The following is a 12,801-nucleotide window of genomic DNA, read 5'->3' as shown; positions in this document are numbered from 1 at the left end:
ATTATCCCCCAATAGACACTCATGTACACACCCACGGGGGCCACATGTCCGCACCCACCCACCCATGCACAGTGCACCACAAACACACACAACCCACCCCATACCACACACATCGCACCACACGATGCACACCTGAAGCACACACACCCACACACCACACACACACATAAATAGCAAACACACATCCAACAAAAACACCGAAGACACACCACATATTCCATACACACACCACTCACGTCAGCAACACACTCCCAACTTCCAACAGAACACACACACACACACACACACACACACACACACACATACACTAGACAACATATACCTACACACCAGACACCCTTCCCACACATCAGGCAGCCTTCCCACATACTCCCATAAGACTCCCACTCATGCCACACACTCTGCACATACACCACACACACACACACACACATGCATATATGCCCCGTATATACACTCACACCCCCATACACATATTACACAGCTCCTCAGCTCGCACAGAACATATACCCCACCAAACAACACACACAGATGCAGTTCTCATGCATACCCCACACACATCACACTCACAGCACATATCCACACCCAACACACAGATCACACACACATTTCCACACCACACAGACCACATACTACACTCTCCCAGACTTCACACACATGCAGCCTCCCACAGCACACCTTCCCACACATCCTACACCCATGCAAACTACATACACACAAAGCACACACACCAGAGACATACACACCACACACACATACCACACTTACACAGTCCCCACCCACATCCTTCCCCATACATACCAAACAAATGCACATCCTCCATACACGCATGCACTCGTGCGCACAGCTCTTTGGCTACAGCAGGGCCTCTGCAGCTCTCACCTCCTACACACGCAGTGGGAGGCTCCACCGATGTCACGTCAATACAGACCTTTGAGGTGAGCTGGAACACATGAGGGGTGGGGCGGGGCAGGGGGAATGAGCTCCTGGCCACAGGCACTAGGTCCCCAGCCCCTCACATCCACCTACTCACGGAATCAACGGTGTCTTTCATGGCCTTGAAGCCGTTATCCACCGCAAACACGTTGTCAGGGCTGTCTGCAATTGCTGTTATCTACAGAGAGGGGAAGTGGCCTGGACTCCCTGCCAGCAGGTGAGGATGCAGCAGGCCCCCATCCCAGGGGACAGTGTCTTGCCCCCATCCTTTGCGGGCAGCATAATGTCAGGCTCTGAATGTCACAGCCTTCTCCAGTCAGCAGCCCACCCTTGGAGTGTGTCACTTCTGCAGTGGCCATGAGTTGGCCCAACTCACTTGGGGCAGCTTAGACAACCGTCCTTGGGGTGGCCCTGGGAAAGCCACCTTGGATGCCTTTCCCCACTAGGCTCAAAAGTGGCCCCTTCTGCTGTTTGGAATTCCTGTTTGGAATTACCTGGTCCAGATTATAATCAGCTACACCCACGGTGTAAATGTTGGCCCCCAGTTTCCGAGCCTTTTCAGCCTAAGGGAAAGAAGGCATTGAGTAAGAGTCATCAAAATACGTGGATCGAAATGCTGGTGTCTATGAACTGGACTCACTTCTATAAGAGTGTCCCGAAATGCAAATGCCACTAGTTCTCCATCAGTCATAGCAATAATCATGCTGGTAGCTTTGTTGTCTGCAAAGAAGCAGAGAGTGGCCTGCTCAGCAAAGACCCCAGAAGTGACCTCCAGACGATCCGTAACCCCTGCAGGTGGCGGGGCCCACAATACTGCCCATTCCAGGGCATGACCTGGTGACCCCAGCTCATCCTCCAGCGGAGAGGCTGCCAAGACCCAAGCACCTGCCACACAGAGACCCCTAGAGTGAAGGAGGTCTCAGTCCAGCACCCATTTTACAGAGAAGGGACTGAGAGGGGCGGGGTCTTTCCCACCAGGTTGCCTGAACCCTCACCCACTAGCAGCCTGCACTGCCTCTGCCTGAGGACAGCTCCAGGCAGGACTCCACAAGCAAAGGCCTGTTCCGCAGGCAGAGGGAGGAGCCACGGGGCCCTCCTGTTACCCACAGGTTCATGGAGGCTCCTGGGGGCGGGTCCTGCTGTGAGCAGAGCCTGCAAGCAATCCTGCCAGCTTCATTGGGCCCAGGAGTTCAGGACTCCAGGTCAGTGGCATGTGGGCAGGGGACCCCAAGCCACTTCAATGCCTTTCCTCACCAACCCCACCTTTTCCTGGCAAAAGCTGCAGCCCCACAGCGGGGAGGAGGATTGGGGGTGTGGAAAGCTTTCTGCACCATCTGAGACACGGGCAGCAGATGCAGGACACTTGGAGGGGAGATGAGGAAGGGAGGAGAAGGACTAAGGTGTGTGCAAGGGAGCCAACGCCTTGGCTCTTCTCCCTCACACACAGCCCAGCTGGTGGGCAAGCGCCGGAGGGTTACGAGCACCAGGACTGCACACACAGGATCCTACGCAGTTCTCAGAACCACATGGCGTAGGGGTTTACTATGCTCATTGCACCAGGGGGGACCTGGAGCTCAGAGCAGATGAGCAACTTGCTGCAAGAGGAAGGGCAGGCGTGGCCTTGCGAAATCTGCACACAGAGCTCTCTGAACCCCACGCCCAGCTCTGTTACCCCTACGGGACCACCGTGGGGACGGCAGGTGCTTACTTCCGTAGTTGTTCATTTCCATCTGCCGAATTACCTGCAAGAAATTGAAGAAGTGTAGAGCCTGGACAGTGAGATGATCTCACTGATGCTCTAAGACCTTGTAAACTAATATTGATTCTTGGAGCTTAAGGGGTCTATACCTTTCTAAATCCTGCCTGCATGTATGTATGTCCTTCAGGAACAATTTTCTCAAGCCTCTGAAGACCCTCCTTTATTTTCTTGCTGAAAAAAAATGAAAAATTGTGCTTGACCTGGAAAGACATTGACTGTTAAAAATCAGCTCCCAAGCTCTCTGGGAGCCACTGTTCACCATGCAGGCCCTCCTGGATGGGGGAGGGGGCCAGGTAAGGGCTCTGTCCTGCTCATTCCTCAATGGGATTTTGACCAGAGATTTCAAGGCCTGTTGAGCTCATCCCAGATCCACAGAATGCAAGTCTGGGGAACGTCACCAGGGCCACGCTTGGACCATCTCTGGTGACAGTGGAGGTTCCTGTGGATGAGCAACTGTGAGTCAGGAACTGTAATAGGGCTAACATTCCTAACCCTAACCCTAACCCTGAACCAGGGATGGGCATCGGAGAGTCAGCAACAGGCAACGGGGTTGACATTCATCACTCTAACCCTAACCCTAACCCTAAACCAGAGGTGGGCAACTGAGAGCCACTAGCAACAAGGTTCATATACCTAACCCTATATTTAACCCTAACCCTAATCCTAAACTAACCCTAACAAGATTTTCCTTGTGTTGGGCACCCTGTCCTTTAACAGGTAGGGCTGGATTTGGGAAAAGTCATCCTGCTAAGAAGCCCCTAGCCCTGAACCCAGTCCCCACAGCCCCAGACCCCTGATCTCACTCAGTTGCCTCCTCTCTCTTTACCCGGCTACAGGAAGTAGCGAATCTGCTTAATTAGAGTGCCTGGCCTCCTTGACTTCCTGTGCCCCTGCAACAAAAAGACCAAAGGCTGGAGAGGCAGCCCCCACGGCTGTGCATGCGGGAGCTGAGCACCGATCTGCAGACTGACTGGGAGATGTGGTCTGTCAGCTGCTGTTAAAGCAGACAGGACTGGTTGGGGCAGGCAGGGCTGGCTCTGACGACAGGCCTGGGACGGGTCTGGGACCAGCCTGAGACTTAGGGTCAGGCTAATCCAATGTGATGGGCTGATCCTGCACAGCAAGGCTGGTCAGAGCATGGACCCTGAAGGCTGGTTTCCCACTGCGGACAGAGTCCTTTTTACCACCTCACACCCACTCCAGTCTCTCCCAAACCCACAGCACAGGACACACAGATCCAAGCTCCCCACAGATCAGATGCCACAGCCCACCCTGTATTCCCTCAAAGCTGCAAGTGGGGCCCAGGCCCCCATCCAGTCCTCAGCGTCCTCACCTCTCTTCTGCCCTTCACCTCCTCCTGGCCCAGTTCCGGTCATGCACCTTGGAAGTGCCCTCAGCTGCCGCCACACAGGAACTCTGCAGTGCCCCCTGCTGGACCCGGGCACCTCTCTAGGCCACCTCCAGCCTCTTGAGCTTGCTCCTCCTGCCTCCCTTCAGTTTCCCAGCCTGGCCTGAGCTCAGAACCCCACCCAGGGACTCCCCTGTCTGAGCCTGCCATCATCTCTGCACTAAGAAAGCCCAGGACTCCCACCACCGGCTCTGACCTTGTCTCCCTCCCGCACTGGCCAGGGCAAAGGGAACAGGCACAGAGCAGCAGCCAGCACAGCCGGTGTTCACAGGACACACCCCCCTGCCCCGCCAGCCCCTGCACCCGGGAATTTTCACAGCCACCTCCCAGGGAAGGAGGCAGGGCAGAGGGAGGGCAGGGGAGGGTGAAGAGGGGGAGGCTGAGAACTTCTGGAGCACAGGGGTCTGCAGGGAACCTTGCAGCCACGGGTAGGAGGATGCAGGGGAGCCGGGTGAGGTCAGGGCAGGTTCTGTGAGTTGCCCTGACCGGCCTGCCCTGTGTGCTCTCTGGAGTCCCAACCAAGGTCTCAGGGAGCCCCTCAGCTTCCTGGAGCTCCCTCTGGCCCAGTTCACCAGGCCTCCCTTGGGGGCTCCAACCAACTCACCTTTCTGAGGTGAGCGCCAAGACGGTGTCACCGTCCGTGGAGTAGGTGACAAAAGACATCCGTATACTCGGGCTGAGGAGGAATCATGTGCTGGTGAGAAGCCAGAGGCACCGGCTCAGAAGCCAGGACTGTGAGACCAATTCCCCACCTCCCACCCAACTCTTCCGCTTTGGGGCCTCTTGCTGGACACAAGGGGTTGAAATAAACGTAGTGGAGCACTCTGAGGCCTGTGGAAACAAGGGCCCCACAGAAGAGAGCGTCAGGATGGTGACTCACTGCATCCCACACTCCTAACACCCCAAAGACACTTGCACATGCACACATGCACACACAGAGGCACACACACACATGCACACACATACTTATGCACACATGCGATCACACGCACAACACACACACAGGTACACCACACACATGCACCCACACATGCACACACTCACAAGCACCCCCACCAGGCACATGCACACACAAACACACAGATACACAAATCCTACAATGAACAGGCAGGGAGACACACACACAGCCCTCCCAGCTGGCCTCCCTTCTACTGGAAAATTCTTTGCCTCCTCCCCCTGTCTCCTCCTCCCCTCCTCCCTCTCATCCCTCCTCCATCTCAGAAGAGTGACTCTCCCTATCAGCTGCCATGCATCCAGCCCCCCTTTCCTCTCCCTGACCCTCCTTCCTGCCGGCTGACCGTCACTGGCCCTCAGCGACAGTGCTGCCATTCGTCCCCAGCGCCCCACGGCTCCTGCCCTTGTTGCTGATTCATTTTACCTGCAGTCATCAGACTTTTTCTTCCTTAAGTGCCACCTTGATCATGCCACTCCCCTGCTCAAGAGCTTTCTCTGGCTCTCTATGGCTCACAGCAGGAAATCCCCGCTCCTTGGTCTGGCAAAATGAGCCTCAGTGGCTTTGGCCTCAAGCTGACCTGCCCAGCCCTCTCCCAGCCCTCCCTGAGCTAACCCCATTCCCAGCCAAGCCAGACCACTCACTCCACCACAGGGCCCCTGTCTTTCCCATCCCGCAAGACCCAGTTCAAAGACCTACCTCCCTGGAAGCCACCCTTGACTTTGTTTTCCTTTAACCTTCCATGTGAGTTCTTTGTCTCCTACTTGAACCCTCAGCATTGTGTAACTTGGGGTTCCAGGACTGAGTCACTGCTTTACCTGCCTAATGTCCCTTTCCAGTCTGAGATGTCCCCAAGGGCAAACAGCCTTCCCTAAAATATGCCCAGGTTCATAGGTAGGAGCCAGCCAAGACGGCCAAGACCCGATGGAACCAGTGAGCGCTGGCCTCATTCCTGCTTCAGAATGCCACCCTCTGCTCTGTGTCCCCCACCAAGGGACTCCCACGCCTACCCTATCTGATGGGATGTGCCCTCTGCCTGCCAGAGGAAAAGCTCCCTGCAGCTCAGGGGAGGCTGCCATGCAGAGATCAGTACCTTTGGAACCTCTTCACTGTTTCCTCCACCCACAGATAAAGGTCAACCCAGTTGTTGTTCACGCTGCCAGACCTAAAACAAAAGGAGATGTGGGTCAGGGAGATGAGTGCATCTGTCAGGTGGGAAGGTGTCTACCCTCCCCAGTCTCCCAGTAGGCTCTTAAGAAGTTCTCCTGACCCCATCACCACTGAGGCTGGGGTACACCCCAAGTGACCACTGGATCATCCGAGGTCATGAGTTTCACCAGTTGAGTGTCCACCATAAGGTGACGACCCAGTCCCATCTGCCGGGGACTGAGGAACTTCCTGGGATGTGGGGCTTTTGTTGGCCCTCCAGGTGGCTGATCAGGTAGGTGGGGCATTGTGTAGAGAAGAAATTGGGGTGGATGTATTAGTTGGAAAAACCCCTAATGAACAATCCAAATAAGGAAAATCAACAAAAAAAGTTTCATTTATGATAGCATCAAACAGAACAAAATACTTAGGAATAAATTGAAACAAGGAAGCAAAAGAAATGTATACTGAAAACTATAAAACATTGCCGAAAGAATTTAAAGACACAATAAATGGAAAGATACTGCATGCTTATGAATCAGAAGACACAATAATAATGTTAGGATAATGTCATCTGTATCAAAATCTCTACAGCATTTTTTACAGAAATAAAAAAAATTGCAATAAACTTCATATGGAATTTCAATAGTCATAAAACAAAAAAATCTTAAAAAAAGAAGAGCAAGTTTGAGAATACACACACACTTCCTGAATTCAGAATTCGTTACAAAGTGACAGTAATCAAACTATTATGGCACTGACTTAAGGACTGACATGTAGAGCAATGAACAGAATAGAGAGCTCAGAAAGAACCCTTCATGTCTGTGGTCAAATGATTTCCAACCAGTGTGCGAAGAACTTTCAAAAAACGGATGTTCATGTGCAAAAGAATGAAGTTGGACCCTTCCGTCCACCACCACAGAAATTAACTCAAAGTGAGTCAAAGACCTAAATGTAAAGACTAAAACTCTTAAACTCTCAGCAGGAAGCATAACCTTTATGCCACTGGATCTGTGGATTTGTGTTTGGATATGGCATCAAAAACACAGGCAGCAAAATTAAACATAGAAAAGTTGAGACTGTATGAGACTGTATCCAGATTAAAACCTTTTGTGCGTCAAAGGACGCTACAAGGAAGTGAAGAGATAACGTGCAGAATGGGAGAAAATATTTACAACTCACATACCTTGTAAGGGATTAGTATCCGGAACATGCAAAGAACTCCTACAACAATGATGAAAAAGAAACGACAAAAAAATGCAACACATAAAAAATGGGCAAAGGATTTGAATAGAGATTTCTTCAAAGAAAATCTGCAAATGGCCAGTAAGCACAGGAAAAGATGCTGCACGTCACTGGTCGCCAGGGAAATGCTGGTGAAAGCCAAAAGGGGATACAACTTCATACCCATTGGGGTGGCTATTATTAAAAACCAGAAACTAATAAATGCTGGACCTTTGTCAGAATGCCAAATGGTGTAGCCACTGCGGGAAACAGCTTGGCATTTCCTCAGAAAGCTAAACATAGGATCACGATAGGATCCACCAATTCCACTGCCAGGTATATACCAAAAAGCAGTGAGAGCAGGGACTCGAAGAGATACGTGTGCATGGGTGTTCATTATTACACATGAAGCAGCATTATTAATAATAAGCAAATGGCAGAAGCAGCCCAAATGTCCATCAACAGATAAAAAGATGAACAAAATGTGGTACATGTCCATACAGAGTGTTATTCAGCCACAAAAGGATGAAATTCTGATGGATGATACAACGTGGATGAACCTTGAAAACATTGTGGTAAGTGAAAAAGGCCAGACAGAAAAGGCCAAATGTTATATGTTTGTGTGATTCTATTGTGTGACTCCACTTACATGAGGTACCTACAATAGGCAAACTTATAGATAGGGAAAATACACTAAAGATGACTAGGGCCTGTGGAAGGGAGGAATGGGGAGTTATTGTTTAACGAGAATAGAGGCTTTTTTTGGGTTTTCGTGGAGGTGGGGTGGTTTGAGACAGGGTCTCACTCTGTCACCCAGGCTGGAGTGCAGTGGTGTGATCTTGACACACTGCAGATTCAACCTCTCAGGCTCAAGAGATCCTCCTGCCTCAGCCCAGGCTGAGTAGCTGGGAGTAGAGGTGCACATCGCTATGGCGGCTAATTTTCATATGTTTTGTATAGACAGGATTTTGCATATTTCCAAGGCTGATCTTGAACTCTTAGACTCAATCAGTCATCTTGCCTTGGCTCCCAAATTGCTGGGATTACAAGAGTGAGCTACTGCTTCCGGCTGAGAATAGCTGGAATGATGAAACACAGTGATGTTGTGCTCGGTACAAATGATGAAACATTTCTGGAGATGGATGGTGGTGGTTGCACAACACTGTGAATATACTTAATGTTCCTGAATTGAACACTTAAAAATGGTAAATTTTTGCTGAGCATGGTGGCTCATGCCTGTAATCCTAGTACTTTGGCTGAGGCAGGCAGATCATGAGGTCAAAAGATCAAGACCATCCTGGCTAACATGGTGAAACTCTGTCCCTACTAAAAGTACAAAAATTAGCGGGGTGTGGTGGCATGCATCTGTAATCCCAGCTACATGGGAGGCTGAGGCAAGAGAATTGCTTGAACCTGGGAGGTGGAGGTCACAGTGAGCCGAGATCTTGCCACAGTACTCCAGCCTGGTGACAGAGAGAGACTCCATCTCAAATACACACACACACACACACACACACACACACACACACACACGGTACATTTTTTTTACCACTGTACTCCAGCCTGGTGACAGAGAGAGACTCCATCTCAAATACACACACACACACACACACACACACACACACACACACACACACACGGTACATTTTTTTAAAGTACATTTTCCCATGATTAAAAAATTACTAAAAAAATACCAGGGGTCACTCCCTCTTAGAGCCCTCAAAGGTCACCTGGCCAAGAATGGGAGTGCATGGGAGGCTGACTCATTTTCTTCTAATTCAATCCAATGAATGAACAAATGAATAATGAGTCTCATGAACAAGCGGGATATGAATGACAAACAGCCTCCCTGCAGGCAGTAGACATTGTTTCTGCCTGGAGGACTACCACAGGATGCTCAGGGTCTTGCCCAGCTGCGTGGTCTTTGGATGGGCTTTGGAATCACACAGTTCGGAGCTTCAGTTCAGTGCCATGGATGTCTATCTGGAGGCTGCGGTGGGTCATTCTCTGGCCATGGGCTGCCTCATTGTCTCTCCTTACAATGGGACAATATCCTTTACCCCCAGCCTTGCTAGGTAGACTCACTAAAGTTGCTTTTGTTTGTTCTCTTTACATCCACTCTAGGCACTCCCTCTGCATTCCCCCTCATCCGATTGTCTGGGATTGCATCAGGGCCTCTGCAGTTCCTGTGAGTTTCCAGCCCGTGGTTCTGCCTTGCCTGGCAGGTCCCTTCATTACCCTCCTCTGTTACCGCTTCTGACCTGTAAACCTCCCTTCATCCTCATCACACTTGGCAAGGTGAAAATGAAGATACCCTTTTTACAGATGGGGACATGGAGGCACAGAAAGACGAAGCCACTTGCCCACGACTATGTGGCTAGTGAGTGGAGTCTTCCTGTCTCCAGAATGGAGTTTCTCCTTCCCCAAGAGTAGCTGAGCAGCCACAGACCATAAGAATTGGTGGGCTGGGGTGCACACCCCTCTAAGCATCAGTATCAGGGGGAATGACAAAAATCAGAGGGACTTCAACCTGTGATGCTGGAAAGAGTGCACACAGGAAGCTGAGTCTTGCCACACCAGCTGTCTCTGGGTGCTTGCCCATCCTCCTGGGCCACACTTGTCCAGGAACCAGATAGAAAAATACCTGCACTACTCACAGCCCAGGATTGTGCTGAGGGTGCCAGGAGTGCAGGGGAAGGACTTTGGAAACCAGAAAGTGCTGCTACATTCTCCTGAAAATTGCACCACTGCTGCTAGTGAATAAGCAGTGTGTGTTCCCACCCGGCAGGAGGAGTGGAAAACGGAAACAAGACAATCTCTCCAAAGCTGAACATTTGCCCATTTCCTTCGGTGAGCCAGAAGGTGCCTAATGCACAGCCCTGCTTCCCCAGGGCCACCCTGAAACAGACCAAACTGTTACTGAAAGCGCAAGAACTGCCACGTGGCTCTCCAAGATGCAGAAGAAGCACTTAGAAGCAGCCATCCAAAGCCCTTCTCTAAGCAGTGACATTAGAATACCCAACACAGGCAACAAAGCAATCTCTCTGGTGCCCAGTAAAATAAGAGTTACTTGCGTGAAAAAACAAACAAGCAAAACAACAAAAAACCCCCAAATATCCACAGTGAGCCTCTGAGAACTAATGACAGGCAGGTCCAAGCAATCAGCTGTTGCAGGGGCCTGAGGATGAGGATGCTGACTGAGCTGATGGAGGGACAGGGAATCATCTAGAACTTTGGTGGCTTTTTTCCCAATCAAAGAGACGAAGCACCAGGGAAAAGACAGCCAGGGGATTCTTTCTGCTTCAGAAAACAGGAGGCCTAGGTTTGCTCTGACCAAAGGGTTGGCCCTGCTTCTCTGACAGAAGCTTGCATCTTCTTGGGTGGTGTCTTGTCCCTAGTGAAAAAGAGGTGGTGGCTCTTGAGGGCAACCCAGGACCAGAGCTGGAAGGGACACTCACTTGTCCAAGATGAAGTAGAGGTCAAATGAACCCTTGCATTTGTGACCCTCTCCCTCTTGCGCCTGGCGCCAGTGCGGCCCCCGGCCGAGGCCACTGCGGTGGTGGGCCCTCCTGGAGCCCATGGCCAGGCGGTTGAGGATTCTCCAGCCAGGTCCACGGTACCGAAGTCTTCCTGCTCTAAAAGGTGGCAGAGGAAGCAGCAGCAGCAGCAGGAAGAGCAGGACGCAGGGTCCCTGGGGGCTGTGGCTCCTCATTATCTGGCCATCCCTGTAACCCCACCTCACTCTTGGGTCCCTGTGCAAGGGCCCAGATAGGCTGAGCACAGGCCACCTGTGGCCACCTTCTCTGCCACCTCCCCTTGCGCCCAGGGGCCACAACCCCTTCTCCTGCCCTGTCACCAGTGCGCACTGCGGCTCTCCGCCAGGTACCTCTCCAGATCGCAGGGACTAAGATCGCAGGGACTAGGCTCTGGCAGACCTGCTTCCAGCTACCTGCCTGGCCCTTCCCCCACCCTGGGGACAGAATTCTCTGTTACGATTGACAGGAAGGTTGACATGGTGACTTTGTGACCTGCAGCTCTTCCCAGTGTCCTGCGTGTTGACAACACCAGGGGGAGGCACAGGACCTTTGGAGGGGCTACAAGAGGAACCCTCCATTTCCCTTACCACAGCCCTCACAGTGTCCCTTAAACCCCCCAGACCTGCCGTTTGTTCACTAGAAGAGTTAGTCCAGGTGACTTAGGTGAGGACATCACTGTGAGTGACGAGATCAAGGACTGGGAGGGCAGAGTGTTGGTAGAGAAAGGTCATTTGTGTGATGCTGAAGTCCCTCAGGGCATGGTAGATCTGAAAGGAGATGGAAACTACAGTGTTACCAGTATCCTTGTGAACTAGGGACATTTCGGTTATCTACTGCTGTACACCGGACCACCCCACACTTAGGGATGCAGAACAAGGCCCATTTTATCACGCTGACAGGTTCTGAGGATCAGGCACTCAGGGCAGAGTGGGGAGGGCTCCGCATGTCTGGGGCCCCCAATGGGAAGACTTGAGCAGCCCAGCATGACTTGAATTATCTGGAGGCTGCCCCACTCACAAGTGTGGCTTCAGGGAAGGAGGGTTCAAAAGCTGGGCTCAGCTGGACTGCGAATGGAGGCCCTGCGTGTGGGCTCCCCTTGTGACCTGGGCTCCCTCCCAGCATGGCGGCTTCAGGGTGCTTGGGCTTTCACAGGTGGCCCAGAGTTCCATAGTGAATATTTTCAGTGAGCAAGGCAGAAATTGTAGAGCTTTGATGACATCATCTTGGAAGTCACAGTGCCACTTCCACTGGAGTCTATTAGTTCAAGCAGTCACAGCTGCCACGTCAATGGGAGGAAACACAGGACCCTTCTCTAGAAGAGGAGTGTGGACAGTGTCAAAACTGCTGTACGACCAATGCTTTGAATGGCAGAGAGGTTACAGAGTGTGGAAAAATATGGGCACCAATGAGTGAGCTTCAAACAGGACTCAGAAAAGTCAGACTGTGACTGTCAGAAACATTGTAATCAATTTTATTTTTTATGCACAAGAGTGATGTACCATTAAAAATCCTTCTCTTAAAAAGTCAAAAATATATCTTTCAATGTGTGTAACATACAAATGATAAAAATTATTGGGTTAGTGGGTTTTTTGTTGTTTTTTGATTTTTTTGTTTTGGAATTGTATTTAATATAATGGAGTATCTTAAATAAGGGGTACTTCAGAATGAATGAAGCCTGGTATATTTCCTTCAAAAGCGTATTTGAGTTATCTTGCTTCATATTCCTCTCGACACTTGGTATTAGCATACTGTAATATTTTTGCCTGCTGGTTAGTCATCTCCTTGCAGTTTACTTTTGCAAGCAAGAATTATTCTTATGTTTTTCCCCTAAGGTGACTTC

The 12,801-nt window shown here is 51.0% G+C and overlaps 1 protein-coding gene across 1 annotated transcript in view; it reads right to left on the bottom strand.

The window, feature by feature from the left end:
• ANTXRL (ANTXR like) overlaps positions 1 to 11,137 on the bottom strand; it is a 47,297-nt gene extending 36,160 nt beyond the window's left edge. Inside the window, exons 1-9 of the mRNA XM_039478302.2 lie at positions 10,884 to 11,137; positions 6,149 to 6,220; positions 4,708 to 4,779; positions 2,785 to 2,866; positions 2,645 to 2,678; positions 1,577 to 1,656; positions 1,431 to 1,499; positions 1,034 to 1,114; positions 883 to 943 (exon numbers count right to left, since the gene is read on the bottom strand). Coding sequence (XP_039334236.2) covers positions 883 to 943; positions 1,034 to 1,114; positions 1,431 to 1,499; positions 1,577 to 1,656; positions 2,645 to 2,678; positions 2,785 to 2,866; positions 4,708 to 4,779; positions 6,149 to 6,220; positions 10,884 to 11,137 — 805 coding nt within the window. The remainder of the gene's footprint in view (positions 1 to 882; positions 944 to 1,033; positions 1,115 to 1,430; positions 1,500 to 1,576; positions 1,657 to 2,644; positions 2,679 to 2,784; positions 2,867 to 4,707; positions 4,780 to 6,148; positions 6,221 to 10,883) is intronic.
• Between the last annotated feature and the right edge of the window lie 1,664 nt (positions 11,138 to 12,801).

Source organism: Saimiri boliviensis, chromosome 12, assembly GCF_048565385.1.
Source record: "Saimiri boliviensis isolate mSaiBol1 chromosome 12, mSaiBol1.pri, whole genome shotgun sequence".
NCBI lineage: Eukaryota > Metazoa > Chordata > Mammalia > Primates > Cebidae > Saimiri > Saimiri boliviensis.
The sequence above is the reverse complement of the archived record's forward strand: the minus strand, read 5'-3'. Positions and strand labels throughout refer to the sequence as shown.